This window comes from Trichosurus vulpecula, chromosome 1, assembly GCF_011100635.1.
Source record: "Trichosurus vulpecula isolate mTriVul1 chromosome 1, mTriVul1.pri, whole genome shotgun sequence".
Classification (NCBI taxonomy): domain Eukaryota; kingdom Metazoa; phylum Chordata; class Mammalia; order Diprotodontia; family Phalangeridae; genus Trichosurus; species Trichosurus vulpecula.
Genome location: NC_050573.1, coordinates 13,362,968 through 13,376,343, shown reverse-complemented (window position 1 = coordinate 13,376,343; position 13,376 = coordinate 13,362,968). Strand labels below are relative to the sequence as shown.

At 53.5% G+C, this 13,376-nt stretch overlaps 1 protein-coding gene across 3 annotated transcripts in view; it reads left to right on the top strand.

Annotated features, from left to right (window-relative positions):
* LIMK2 (LIM domain kinase 2) overlaps positions 1–13,376 on the top strand; it is a 63,803-nt gene that overhangs the window by 41,238 nt on the left and 9,189 nt on the right. For all 3 annotated transcript variants that reach the window (XM_036741359.1, XM_036741361.1, XM_036741360.1), the window contains 9 exons: positions 244–379; positions 3,993–4,102; positions 4,443–4,631; positions 4,973–5,078; positions 5,573–5,772; positions 7,235–7,421; positions 8,501–8,587; positions 11,994–12,125; positions 12,627–12,683. In XM_036741359.1, the coding sequence (XP_036597254.1) occupies positions 244–379; positions 3,993–4,102; positions 4,443–4,631; positions 4,973–5,078; positions 5,573–5,772; positions 7,235–7,421; positions 8,501–8,587; positions 11,994–12,125; positions 12,627–12,683 (1,204 nt within the window). The remainder of the gene's footprint in view (positions 1–243; positions 380–3,992; positions 4,103–4,442; positions 4,632–4,972; positions 5,079–5,572; positions 5,773–7,234; positions 7,422–8,500; positions 8,588–11,993; positions 12,126–12,626; positions 12,684–13,376) is intronic.

The window sequence follows — 13,376 nt, the reverse complement described above, 5'->3', positions numbered from 1 at the left end:
GGTCAGTCAATCAGCAGGCATTGTGTGCTGTGTGCCAGGCACCAGTAGTGTTGCCCATGTAGCCAGGACAAAGGTCAGTTTCCTCTTCTGTAAAATGGAAAGAATCCGAGTGCTGGCCACCTCACAGGGTGTGGTGAGAAAACATGAATAACCATGACTGATCCCCTGAACCCAGAGGTTCAGCCGTCCGTCATGGGTGGCAGCCTTCACAGAGGCCCAGCATTTCTTCATCTTCTCTTTCAGGTGTTCAGAGTGTCAGGATCCTCTTCCCAACTGGTACTACGAAAAGGATGGCAAGCTTTATTGCCACAAGGATTACTGGGGGAAGTTGGGCGAATTCTGCCATGGCTGCTCACTGCTCACAACTGGGCCTGTCATGGTAAGCATTCGCTTCTTCCTTAGTCCTTTCCTGGACTGTAGGAAGTTGAACAAGTATTTCCAATTGCTTGTGTGTTTCTCACCCTCCCAACCCTTCCACCACTTGGGGCTTCTCCCACTCAGGGGAAGCACCCCAAGGAAAAATGGGCCTTATAGGGTGCCCCCAAAAGGCCTGAGGATGAACCCCGTGACCCAGGACCCAGTGGCATAAAGGGGCCAAGTCTATCACAGAGTGGACTTGGAGAGGAGCTGTGCAAAGCCTTGAGCTCCCTATACCTGAGGCCCTTTTCATCCCAACTCCACCCCCCATCCCCAAAACAGCAAGATGACAGTTCCTGACCTCCAGGAGCTTAGACTCTAAGGGAGGGTAAGACACAGACCCAGATAAACATGATCAGGGCAAACGAGGGAGCCGCGTGGGCTAAACGAATTGGAGGAAGATAAGGTCACCTTCAGCTGGGAAGATCAGGGATAGCTGAGCTGGGCCCGGAAGGGAAAGAGAGACTTTGAATGGGTCAAGACAAGGGCAGAGTTCATTGCTGGTTTCGGGGACCCTCCACGGAGGCACCATGCTAGATGAGGGCAGGCCAGGACTGATAGACAGCCAGCAGTCCCTGGGGGGGAGGGAACCAGGCAGAGGCCTCCTGGGACAGAGGACAGGAAGGCATTTCACCTCTCAGTGACCCATGCAACTCCTTCAAGACTATCTGATGCTGGTGGGCACTGGTCAAGGGAGTTTCCTCAGAGAGGGAACTCTTGGGACTTCCCATTGCCAGGAGTCAGTGAGCAGCCTTTCATGATTTCCAGCGTCACCAGATGGCACAGGACTACCTTCTTCTCCAGGCCAGCATCACTACCTAAGTGGGAGCTCCTGGTTTGGGAATGTGAAACAGACTGCCCTGCAAAGCCAGGGATTGGAAGGGAGTAGTAGTCAGGCTGGCGAGCGGGGTTCAGATACCCTAGTTCTAGCACCATGGCGCATGGCTGCAGCTCTGGCCCAGTGTACTGGTTGGCCAGTTGGCAGGGCCCCAGGCCCTTCCAAGGGCCTTAACCCCATTCCCCTCCACTGCCCATCTCTGGGGAAGTGCCACCCAGCAGTGGCCCTGAGGAGGGAAGGCCTTGGTGGGGCTCCAAGAGGAAAGAATAGGTTATATACAGCAAGGGAGTGTAGCTTCCTTCTGGAGGGAGATCCCCAGCTCCTGCCCCATGGCCTTCATCGAGCCTCTTGGTTCTGGCATTTCTGGAGTCCTTTGCTAATGAGCTCAGGAAGGGAAGAGAAGCTGGGGCATCATATACCATGAGGGAAGTCCCAGCTGCTAAGTCTTCGGGTTGTAGGTCTAGAGGTAATATAGCAGATAGAGAGAGTGTTGGATTTGGAGTCAGCATGGAACTTTGACCACTGGCTTCAGTTTCCTCTTCTGTTAAATGGGAATAGATACCTCTACTTTCTACCTCACCGTGTTGTGATGAGATGATATTTAAAGCACCCGAGGGTCCAGGGTTTCACCTGGCTCCAGAAACTTGTTTCTTTTAATATTTTGACAATTATATTTTAATAGAATTGATTGGTTTTGTAATCCTTTGATGTTTATTTTGTGTATTTAAAACTATGATTTCTGAGAAGCATCCGTAATACCAAAAAAGGTTAGAAGAACCACTGATCTAGTCTTGTCCTTTCATTTTACAAATGAGAAAGTGGAGACCCAAGAGGTTCATTCGGTCTCTGCCCAGGCTTCCGCAAGTCTGGGATGGTGATGGGGAAGCCAGAAGGCCTGAGTGGGGCCCCAGGCTCTGCTACTCCCAGCTCTCCGCCCTGCCCAAGGCCCGGTTTCTTTCTGTAAAATGGAGGGCCCCTTCCCCACACTGAAGTCTTTTGCTTCTCTAATGCCAGGGCTCTCTCTGCTGGGTTCTTGTCTCCTTCATTGGCTCGGGATGGTCATCCACAACATGGAGACAGAGCTTCAAGGTGCAGAGAGGAAAAGGAAGCAGCTGCCCTTCCTGACATATCTGGAGAGGGTGTCTGGGTGTAGGTCTGTTAGCCCCTTGGAGTGTCAGTTGGTGGGGGCCAGGCAGGGCAGGTCTGATGGCTCACCCTCAAGTACAGACTCTAGAAAGGGCCCTGTGGGAAATGTAAAGATGTAGAAAAAATTGCTGCCTTTATTAAGCACCTACTGTGTGCCAGGGACTGTGCTAGACTCTGGGTTGTGGTTGTTGTAGTTTGTACTTCATTCTCAAAGAGGACCATGACATCAGGGAGGTGAAGCCATGACATGCAAGTGAATTGGATGTAAGTGAGGCAGGGCTGTGCAAAGTCACCAGCCTCACTTTCTCCTCTGGAGCCATCTGGGTCCAGTGGCCAGATATCGATCAGGATGACCGGAGATGGCCCCAATGCAGTGGCAGACCGTGGTCTTTTAGACCCTGGGAATGCAGACAAGAAGGAAACAAACCCCTTTGTAGGGAGCTAACAGGGAAGAGGGCAAGCATGTGCGTGCACGCGCGCACACACAGAGTAAATTCAAAACAGGAAAAGGCCAGCTTGCGGCGGGAGATGGGGACAAAAGAGCAGTAGTTGAGTAGATGTTTGAGAACTGTGTAGAAGATGGTGCTTGAGGTGCTTCCTGAGGCAGAGGTGAAGAGGGGGAGGGCATGCCAGGCGTGGGGGACAGCCAGGACAAAGGCACTGAGATGGGAGGTGGCATGGTTGGGGTGGGGTGAGGTAATGGGGATAATGGCAAAGGAATGTGCCCCGAAAGCCAGAGAAGTTTGAATGGGGCTTTTAAACTGCACTGAGACTTTTGGGACACTCTGCATTTGATGCTGGAGAATAGTTTAACCAAGATATGATTCACACCCTCAAGAAGTTTATAATCCCCAGTAGGGGATAAAATACCAACACTGATGAACCAACAGCATGACCTGGCAAGTACCTTTGAAGAGGGGCAGTATGGCAGTGGTGGCAAATGCAAATAAAAATGGATGCTTTGCCTTAGAAAACCACAGACTAGCATTGGCTGTGTTGTATTGTTATTTATTTTTTGAAACAGTTCCTAATCCCATTTTAATCTGGTTCAAGGGACCTGGAGCTTTGCATCTGCGGGCTCAGTGCCTCTGAAGTAACGGAGTGAGGATCCAGTCCCACAACAGTTTGGGGTGTGGAGGCCAGAGCTGGGAACCTGGGGGGTGGGGGGTGTACTTTGGCACCTTGAATACCATGCAGAGGAGCCCCAGTTCTCCTTAGTGGGCAGTTCCTGTCAGAGAGGCCAGAGGCTGGCATCTTGCCCAGGACATGGTTAATCTTAATGCCCTCTGAGGCCCCTTCCTGCTGAGACTGGGGACTCGGTAGAAGGATGTAGGTATTGCCCTCCATTTGGGCCAGAGCCCCTTCAGTGAGGCCAATGGAGTGAGCAGGAATGTCGTGCGATGTCTTTGTGCTAGAACAAGATGCGTCCTGCCCTGCTCTGCTGCCAGGCCTGCTCCTGAGAGGTCAGCATACCAAGCACACAGCTTAGAGTGAGGCCCTCCTAGCACTAAGACATTTGGAACCATTAAGTGTCCTGGATAGTAAGAGACCTGTCACATCTCCCTTCCCCCCTTCCTTCCTCCCCACACAGGTAGCTGGAGAATACAAGTATCACCCAGAATGCTTTGCCTGCATGAGCTGCAAGGTGATCATTGAAGATGGAGATGCCTATGCCCTGGTTCAGCATTCCACTCTCTATTGGTGAGGCGATGGCACGTGGTGCTACTTGTTATACGTACGTCGTCGCAGAGAATCTGGGGGGGGACGTAGCCTTTGAACGAGCCTCACCCCACCCCGCTTGCTCATCTCTAAAATGACCTGCCTACCTCCCGGAATTGTTTTAAGAATCAATTGAGAATATGTTGTAATAACAACAGAACTTCCCAGCCCACTTCTGCCGGGAGGCCTGAATCCAGAGGCGGCAGAGGGCCTGGACCCTCCAGCAATGTTTAGGGTCTAGGTCATTAGTAGCCTTCACTGAAAAGGAGGGATGGGTTTGGGGCTTGGCAGGGCTAGCTCATAGGCTGTCTTCTCTGTGTAGTGGCAAATGCTACAATGAGGAGGTGCTTACGCCCATGTTTGAGAGGCTGTCCACGGAGTCTGCCCATGACCAGCTGCCTTATTCAGTCACACTCATCTCCATGCCAGCCACCACCGACGGCAAGAGAGGTTTCTCTGTGTCCGTGGAAAGTGGCTGCTCTGACTATGCCACCACCGTACAGGTGAATGAGTGAGTATCCGAGACTCCACCGAGGTGGGCCTAGAGGTTTTCTGAGCACCTGCCTGACGTGGAATCCCTCCCCATAGCTGCCCTCCTTGCCTTCCCTTGCTGTCTATCAGCCAGCCTTAGGCCTTGGACTTAGGAAAGGTAAAATAGGGCCGTAGGCCCAAACTGTTGGGTCACACCATCATACAGGGCAGGCTATGTTGTCTGGAGAGGAAGAGAGAGAGAAAGAAATGCCCAGGCGTCTCCGGCCCTTTCTCAATCAGCATGCATGGCATCTGCATGAATTGGCCTAAGGACTGCTTTGCCCTGACCTCTTCTCCTGTTGCATTTCTGTCTCTGTTTAGGGTCAGCCGAATGCACATCAGCCCCGACATCCGAAATGCCATCCACCCTGGGGATCGGATTCTGGAAGTCAACGGGACCCCTGTCCGAACCCTGCGGGTAGAGGAGGTATGAGTCTGGAGCCTTCCACTGTGACCAATTGATGGTGAGGGAGTAGGCCCAGATCCTGAGCTTCCCTCTGTTTCCCTGGTCCTTCCTTCTTCCCCTTCCCCCCAGCCTTTCTGGATTTGGTAAGGAGATGGGGGTGAGGTGGAGTGTAGGGGTTTAGAGGTTTGTGACCTTGGGCAAGTCATTTTCCCTCTATGGGCCTTAGTTTCCTTACTTGTAAAATGGAGAACTAGATGGTTCCAGCTCTCATGTCCTATGATCCTCCTCTTGAGACAATGTTGATTTCCCACGTCCACCTGACTAAAGAGGAAGACAGGCCACTAGGGAGCCTGTTTAGACAGTGCAGGGTCAGCTGCTGCGAGACCAAGCAGAGGGTCACCTCCTTCTAGCCGGCCCAGCTGTGGAGGGAGGAGAGAGAGAGAGAATAGGCGAGGAGAGGGGATCCTCCCTGGAAGGCCAGCGGCTCACTCTGCCTTTGCCTCCTTCACCTCCAGGTGGAGGACATGATCAGCAAGCCAAGCCAGACCCTTCAGCTGTTGATTGAGCACGACCCTGTCTCCCAGCGCCTGGATCACCTGCGGTTAGACTCCAGGCTTTCTCCCCACATGAAGCCTGTCGGGGTCCCTCACACCAGGAGCAGCACTCTGGACGTTAAGGAGAACCTGGATGGGACACTGCGAAGGCGATCTCTCAGGTGCGGCCCTGGGCGCGGCCCTTCTCTCTAGAAGTGTGGTAGCAGCCTCGTTAGCTGAGCTCTCGCAGCAGCAGGCAGGCTTGGGGTTAAACTAGCTAGAGTCTGGGTGTGATCCACTGGGGCCAAAGAGCCTTCTAGACAGGACATACACACACTGAGAGACTTGGAGAGCTACTGAAGGGACCTCATGGGCCGTCTGGTCAAAGTCCTCAATTGACAATCAGTTAACGAGTATTACTGATTATTCCCAGCTCGGTGCCAGGATACAAGCCCAGGAAGGAAACAATACCTTCTTGCACGGAGCTGACTAAGGCTAATGGGGAAGACAACAGGACACACATAAAAAGTGAATAAACACAAAAGCATCCAAAAGAGCTAGATCCCGGGTCGTTTAGGAGGGAGGGAGAAGCTGGGCTGCGTGCAGGAGAAAAGAGGGGGACTCTTGGACATAGAGGCGAGGAGGGAGGTCGTACCAGGCAGGAAGCATGGCCAGCACAGACGAGGAGCGGGGGGGCCAGTTTGGCTGGATCCCATGAGACTGGGGAAAGGCTCTGAGAGCTAAAGGAAGGCATTTGTATTTCATCTCAGGCCAGAGGGAGCTGCTAGAGTTAGTCAAGATCTGAGCTTGTGGAAGTGACTGGCAGTAGTGGCGTATGGACAGGAGGGAGACCAATCAGGAAGCTGCTGGAGTAATTTCAGTGAGAGGCAATGGGGGCCGAAGGAAGGTGGGAGCTGGGTGAGGGGAGAGAAGGGACAGGGTTCTAGAAAGTGCTGGAAAGTTAGAAGCTAAAGAGTTGGGTTTTGATTGGATATGGGGGGTGGGAGAGAGGGAGAGGTCACAGCTGATGCTGAGGTGACAGATGAGGTTAGAAGCCAGATTTTAAAGAGCTGAGGAGTGAGAAGAGAGGAAGTGAGGCCAGTAGGGGCTGGGCCAAGGAGAGGGGTATAAGCTTAAGGGGATGCTGGGTCTAGCAGAGGCTTTTTAAGGATGGGAGAGACTTGAGTGTGATTGAGAGCAGCAGGGAAAGAAGCGATCAGTAGCAAGAGTGGAGATGTTGGGTGCTGGGTGAGGGACCCATGGGGAGGGGTTGGCTTTGGTAAGAAAGGCTACCACGGCTTTGACAAAGACCCCATGGGGGTTGATGTCCTGGGCTTTTGAGATAAAGAGAGTAGGAGAAGAAGGAGCTCATGTCTGAGAGGAATCCCTACTTTACTGTATCTGATATGTGCTCCATCCGCTTCTGCTTGGAGATCTCCAGAAGAACCCCCCATGCCAACCCTAACCCCCAGGTAGCCCGCTGCTCTGACTGACATCAGGACTGTTGGCGGGCAGTGCAGAGTCCCAGTCTGCTAACCTTTGGCACGGGGTCTCTGGACCTCCCCCATCTCTCCAGTGGTTATCCTAGCACATGCCCCACCTGCCTAGGCCCTAACCTCCGTCCCACTGGCCATTCTTCCCTAGGCGAAGTAACAGTATTTCCAAGTCCCCGGGCCCCTGCTCCCCCAAGGAGCCTCTGCTGCTCAGCCGAGACATCAGCCGCTCAGAATCCCTGCGCTGCTCAAGCAGCTACTCTCAGCAGATCTTCCGGCCCTGTGACCTGACCCATGGAGAGGTCCTGGGAAAGGGCTTCTTTGGACAGGCCATCAAGGTGAGGACACCCATTAGCTCAGTGGGCTGTGTTCAGTTCAGTTAAACCAACGTGCGGCGATCGGCTGATGCTGGTGTTCGGGTGTGATAAGAGAGGAGTGGTTTGCCTGCTTGGAAGGCAGTGTGGATGCAGCCATTAAGAAGTAACACAACCAGATCTGTGACCCAGCAAAGGCATGAAGAGTAGGTTGTAGGAGGGAGAAAGGAAAGGCTGCTGGGAGGTGACATGGCGGGGAAGGAGGGGATGGGGCGGAGCTTCTGACCCTTCATTCTCATCCAAATACTTGGCGCCCCGCAAGGTTTCCTTGTTTCTTAGGGTTCCAGCTAGTAAATCCCCTCTTAGGCTAATGGAGTGCCTAGAAATGGGGGTGCCCACATCCCATCTGACTCTAGAGGCCCAGTTAAGCCCAAGGGCAGCTTCAGCGTCTGGTTCTCATTGATCCTCTCTCCATTAAATCAACAATTACTTATTAAACACCTACTCTGGAGGGGCTGTTGGGATGTGAGAGATGGGTCCTGCCCTGGAGCAGCTGGTGGCCTAGGTGACTAACACTTGTTTCTCTCCTCCTCCCTTTCTGCACATAGATAGGAGGTGGGGCCAGGTAAGCAACGTATTCCCGTCTCTTCAGTGCATCTTGTCCCCAGAGAAGGGAAGGAGAGGCAAGCATGGTGCCTCCCTGACTCCCTGGCTATCCTGCAGACCCTGCCCCAAACACTTCCGAGTCACTCCTTTGCCAAGTGGCTCGAACCCCTCCTTGTCTTGGCACGTCGTGGATTTTCCCGCTCCATCCTGTCTTGCTTCCCATTTCCCTCTTCTGGTTCATGGTGTTCTATGTGAAACCAATTCTTCGGAAGAAATGTATATTCCCCGATGGGCCCCCAAACCTCCCTGTGTGCTGGCTCTGGATGTGTGTGCCCACTCATGCCCAATGGCACTCAGAGCCTGGGAGGCCTTGGTTTAGAGGTTCCCAGCTGGAGCCCCAAGGCCCTTGGCCCAGCCAGCTCAAGAAGCCCGTCTTGGTGAGCACCCCAGGGGTGTCCGGAGTCACTCCTCTGGTCATTCCCTCAATCTTCCAACAGGTGACACACAAGGCTACTGGCAAAGTCATGGTCATGAAGGAGTTAATCCGGTGTGATGAGGAGACACAGAAGACTTTCCTAACGGAGGTATGGAGACCCTGAAAACAATCTACCTTTTCTCCTCTTCTGAGAACCACCTGTTCAAAGAGCAGGACAGAAATGGCTCTCCTCAGGGCAGTATTTATTAAGTGACCACTGTGTGCAAGGCTGAGGTACCAAAGAAACAGCTCTTATCCTGAGAGCTATAGGTGTGAACAGGCCCACTTTCAGCCCTAGGCCTGTGATGCTGTTATAAATAAACGGACTGGGGGAAGGAGAGAGCCCTGATGACCACTCTGCCCTCAGGCCAACTGCTGGGTTCAGTGCGGATCCATCCGTCCTGCTCTCTGTGTGCTGCCTGACTCACCGTAGGGTCCAGGGGCCTTCAGGTCTGTTCTCCAGGCCATCACCCAGGCTCTCCGCTGGGCCTGGAACATGCCCCCTTGTTTCCTGGGTGTCGGAGGCCTTTCTTGCCCCATCCCCAGCTGCTGGTGCCCTCAGCCCCCAAATGCTGTGGGATTACTTTGTGTCAGCTTGTGTTTTGGGGGCACCTCTCTATGCAGATGTTTTCTTCCCAAGTAGACAGGGAGCTCCCAATAGCTAGCTTAGTGCTTTGCATAGAGTAGGTGCTTAATAAATGCTTGTTGATCGATTGCCAACTGTTGAAGAGAAGAAACAAGAAGCCAGAAACCAAATTAGGAGGCTGATTCCATCACAGCCTGAACTAGGTAGTGGTGAGTGCAGAAAGGGGCACAGATGTGGCCATGTGGAGGGAGATGTGGCAGCTGATCACACATGGGGGATATGGGGGAGATCAGTTACTAACCATCCACTGTGTGCCAGACTCCATGCTGAGAGCTGGGAACACAAAGAGTGGCAGAAGACAGGCCCTGCCCTCAAGGGGCTCCCAATATGACGGGAGACAGCCTGCAAATGCCTTTGTACAAACAAACGACAGGCAGGAAGGTGGTGGTAGGAGGGGTATCGGAAGGCCTCACTGCGCAAAGGCAGGACCTTTGTTGAGACCAAAGGTAGGCAGAGCTGAGTGAGGAGGGACATTGCCCCAGGCTTGAAGACAGCCAGGGGAACCACCAGGGGTGACTCTAGGACCAGCAGGAAGGCAAGTGTCAAGGGATCCCAGCGCACTCGGCCATGGTAACGTAAGGTGGGAGAAGGGCTTCATGGGCCAAACCAAGTGTTTCCTGTTTGATCCTGGAGGTGAGAGGGAGCTGACTGAATAGGGACCCGAGCTTTAGAAAGATGCCTCTGATAGCTAAGCGTGGGTGGATTCGAGTGAGGGCAGCCTGCTAAAGGGCCATCATCCAAGCGTGAGGTGGTAAGGGCCTGCACCTCAGTGCCAAGAGGAGAGGAGGGGCTGTAGTGGAGAGAGGTTATGGAGGCAGAAATGACCAGACTTGGTGGCTGATTAGCTAGAGGGAGTGACGGGTGGCCAGATGCCCCCTGGGTGGCCAGCCTGAGATCATGAGAGTACCCTCGACTATAACAGGAAAGTTTGGAAGAGGGGAGGGTTTGGGAGAAAGGAAGAGTTCCGTTTGGAACATGTTGAATTTAAGATCTAGTCAGAAATGTCCACGTGGCGATTGTGAAGGTAAGACTGGTCTAGAGGTCAGTAGAGAGGCTCAGACTGGGCAGATATAGCTGCGAACCATCAGTGTAGAGATGAGAGCTGAATCCGTGGGAGCTGATGAGCACTAAGTGAATTAGTATAGAGGGAGAAGAGGGTGAGGGCCCAGGGCAGAGCCTGGGGGACACCTGGTGAGAGGCTGTGACCTGGATGCAGTCAGAGAGGGAGGGGTGGGGTGAGGTGGGGGGGGGGGTGTCCCAAAAACCTAGAGAGAAGACGGTGATCTGCAGCGTCAAAGGCTGCACAGAGGGCCAGACTGAGGATTGAGAAAAGGCCACTGGATTTAGCGACTGAGAGCTCACCGATTACTTCAGAGGGAGTAGTGCTGTGGAATAGTGAGGGAGGGGGTCAGACAACAGAGAGTTAAGGGGGTGAACTGGAGATTCCTACTGTAAACGGCCTTCTCTTAGCCATATACGGGAGAGGGAGCTTAGCCTGCGAGGGGTTATGGGGGAGCTGAGATGATGTGGTCATGTGTGTAGGCTGCAGCTGGTAGTCCAGGAGAGACGCTGCAGATAAGTGAGAGAGGGGGACAGTCTGCTGGGAGTGATGGGCCAGGCCGAGTGAGTACGAAGAGCTGTGGTTGCCTGCTGAGATCTCCCAGGGACTCTAATTAGGGCTGGTGATACCTGCCTCAGAAGTGGGGCCATGTTAGTGCTGGGCTAAGGCCTGTGAGTTCTTCCCTGAGAGCTAGAAATGGGCCCTGAGGGAGACTTTGAAGGAGAAGCCAACAAGGTAGCAGCCATGGGAAAACCTGGGGACTTTGCTTTGGCAACTTCCTCAGCTTCTGTGGACTTCGTCCTCATCTCTGCTGAGGCTCCTCGAATCCTGCCCTGACCTCCCTGCCAACCTCCAGTCTGCCCCTCCCTCCGGCTGCCTTTCCGGCATAACTCATACTAGATGTCCAGTGGACATCCTAAACCCACTGTACCCAAAACGAGCTTTGTAGCTTGTCCCCTCTCCTGCCCTCCCAGAGGCTCTGGTGCCTAGCCCAGGAGGCCGCCTCTGCTCCTCACCGTCTCTCACCCCATAGCCTGTCCCTTCTACCTTTGTAACGTGTCATAGACGTGCCAGAGCAGTGAGTAGAGCTTTAGGCCGAGAATCGGGGAGATCTGAGCTCAAATCCGGCCTGACCAGAACAGCTGCTGCCTACCTCTCAGGGTTATCATGAGGATCCCATGAGTTATTGTTCATAAAGCACTCTGCACAGTGCTTGGCACATGGTAGCAGCTTAATAGATGCTTCCTCCCTCCTTCCTTCCTTCCTTTCTCCCTTGGACACTGCCAACACCCCCACCCCTGGATTACTGCGGTAGGCCACTGGTAGTGGCAGGGGGGCGGGGAGGTCTCCCTGCCTTAGTTCTCTTCCACTCAGTTGTCAAAGTCATCATCCTGGGTGGCAGGTCTGACCATGTTTGCCCCTCCTCCCCAGCTGCATTCAGTCAACGCTAATGGCTCCCTGTCACCTCCAGGACCAAGTACATAGCCCTGGCTTTGGCTTTTATAGCCCCCCTATCGCTGGGCCCCCTCCTACCTATCCAGTCTGTCTTGGAGGCCCTAGGGGGATGTATGTGGAGAGTTGTCTGTCCTTGTCCCCCTTCCCCAAGGGCAAAGAGCCTAGAACTTCTAGAATGCTATACAAATGCCCACTTGGGAGTCCCTTGGACAGAACAGACCCCAAGCTTACTCTCACAGTCTCTCTTGGTTTTCTTTGTCTGTCTCAATTCCCCAGAGGCAGAAGGGGTGCCCGCTCTCTGCCCAGCTGTGCCTGACAAGGCCCCGCCAGCAGTAATGTTCTCTTGCCTCTCAGGTGAAAGTCATGAGGAGCCTGGACCATCCCAATGTGCTCAAGTTTATCGGGGTCCTCTACAAGGACAGGAAGCTGAACCTGCTGACAGAATACATTGAGGGGGGTACCCTGAAGGACTTCCTGCGCAGCGTGGTCAGTGTAGAGGGATAGGGTTCCAATGGGTGGGCTCCCAATGGGCTCCTTGTGATAGCTCACATTGGCAGCAAGGAGCATGGCCATGATTTGGGGTGGGTCCTCACAGGCATCACATTCCCAGGGTGTGTGTGGTGGGTTTGGAGTCAGAGGACCTAGGTTCAAATCTGGACTCATTAACACTGATGGAAAACGAATAAGTTTATAAGTACCAATGTCACTGAGTCCACTCAGGGCCTTACTTTCCTCATGTGTCAAATGAGGAGGGTCAAGATGGCCTGATCTGAGAATCTCAAACCATTTTCTGCCCCTGCTCTTCAGCTCTCTCACCTACAAAATAAGAGGGTTGGGCTAGATGGTTACTGAACAGCTTCCCTTCCCTCCAGCCAGAAGCCCTTGGGTGGGATTAGGACTCAAGGTACAGAGACCGACTCCCATGTACCCTCCCCAGTGTGGCACCAAGGGCCACCCCTAGTGCCAACAGTCCTTCTTTTCCTGCAGGATCCATTTCCCTGGCAGCAGAAGGTCAGCTTCGCCAAAGGAATCGCCTCTGGGATGGTGAGTATGTCCAGAGCCACCTTTCAATTCCTTGCAGACAAGCTGTTGATGAGAGACCTCAGAGGTGGGACCAAATCCAGTGGTCCAAAGTCTTTGGCCAGTTCTCCTTCACTTTCTGCCCTCCTCTGGGCCTCCCTCACTTCACTCCCTTAGCAATGATATCAGGAACCGCCCGAAGGGCAAGGACAGGGTCTCAGGTTTGACTCCCAGCATTCATTGCAGCTTTCCTTCCTTCCTCCTTCTTCCCTCCCTCCTTCCTTCCTTCTTTGCTTCCTCCCTCCTTTCTTCCTCATTTCCTCCCTCTTCTTCCTTCCTCCCTCCCTCCTTCCTTCCTTCATTGCCTGCTCCTTCCTTCCTTCCTCGTTTCTTCCTTCTTCTTCCTTCCTCCCTCCCTCTTCCTTCTTCCCTTCCTTCCTCCCTCTTCTTTCCTCCCTTCCTCCCCCTTCTTTCCTCCCTCCTTCCTTCTTCCTTTCCTCCCTCCTTCCTTCTTCCTTTCCTCCCTCTCCCTTCCTTCCTCCCTCCCTTCCTTCCTCCCTTCCTTCCTTCCTTCTTTCCTTTCTTCCCTCCCTCCTTCCTTCCCTCCCTCCTTCCTTCCCTCCCTCCTTCCTTCCTTCCTTCCTTCTTCCTTTCCTCCTTCTCCCTTCCTTCCTTCTCTCCTTCTCTCCTTCCTTCCTTCCTTCCTTCCTTCCTTCC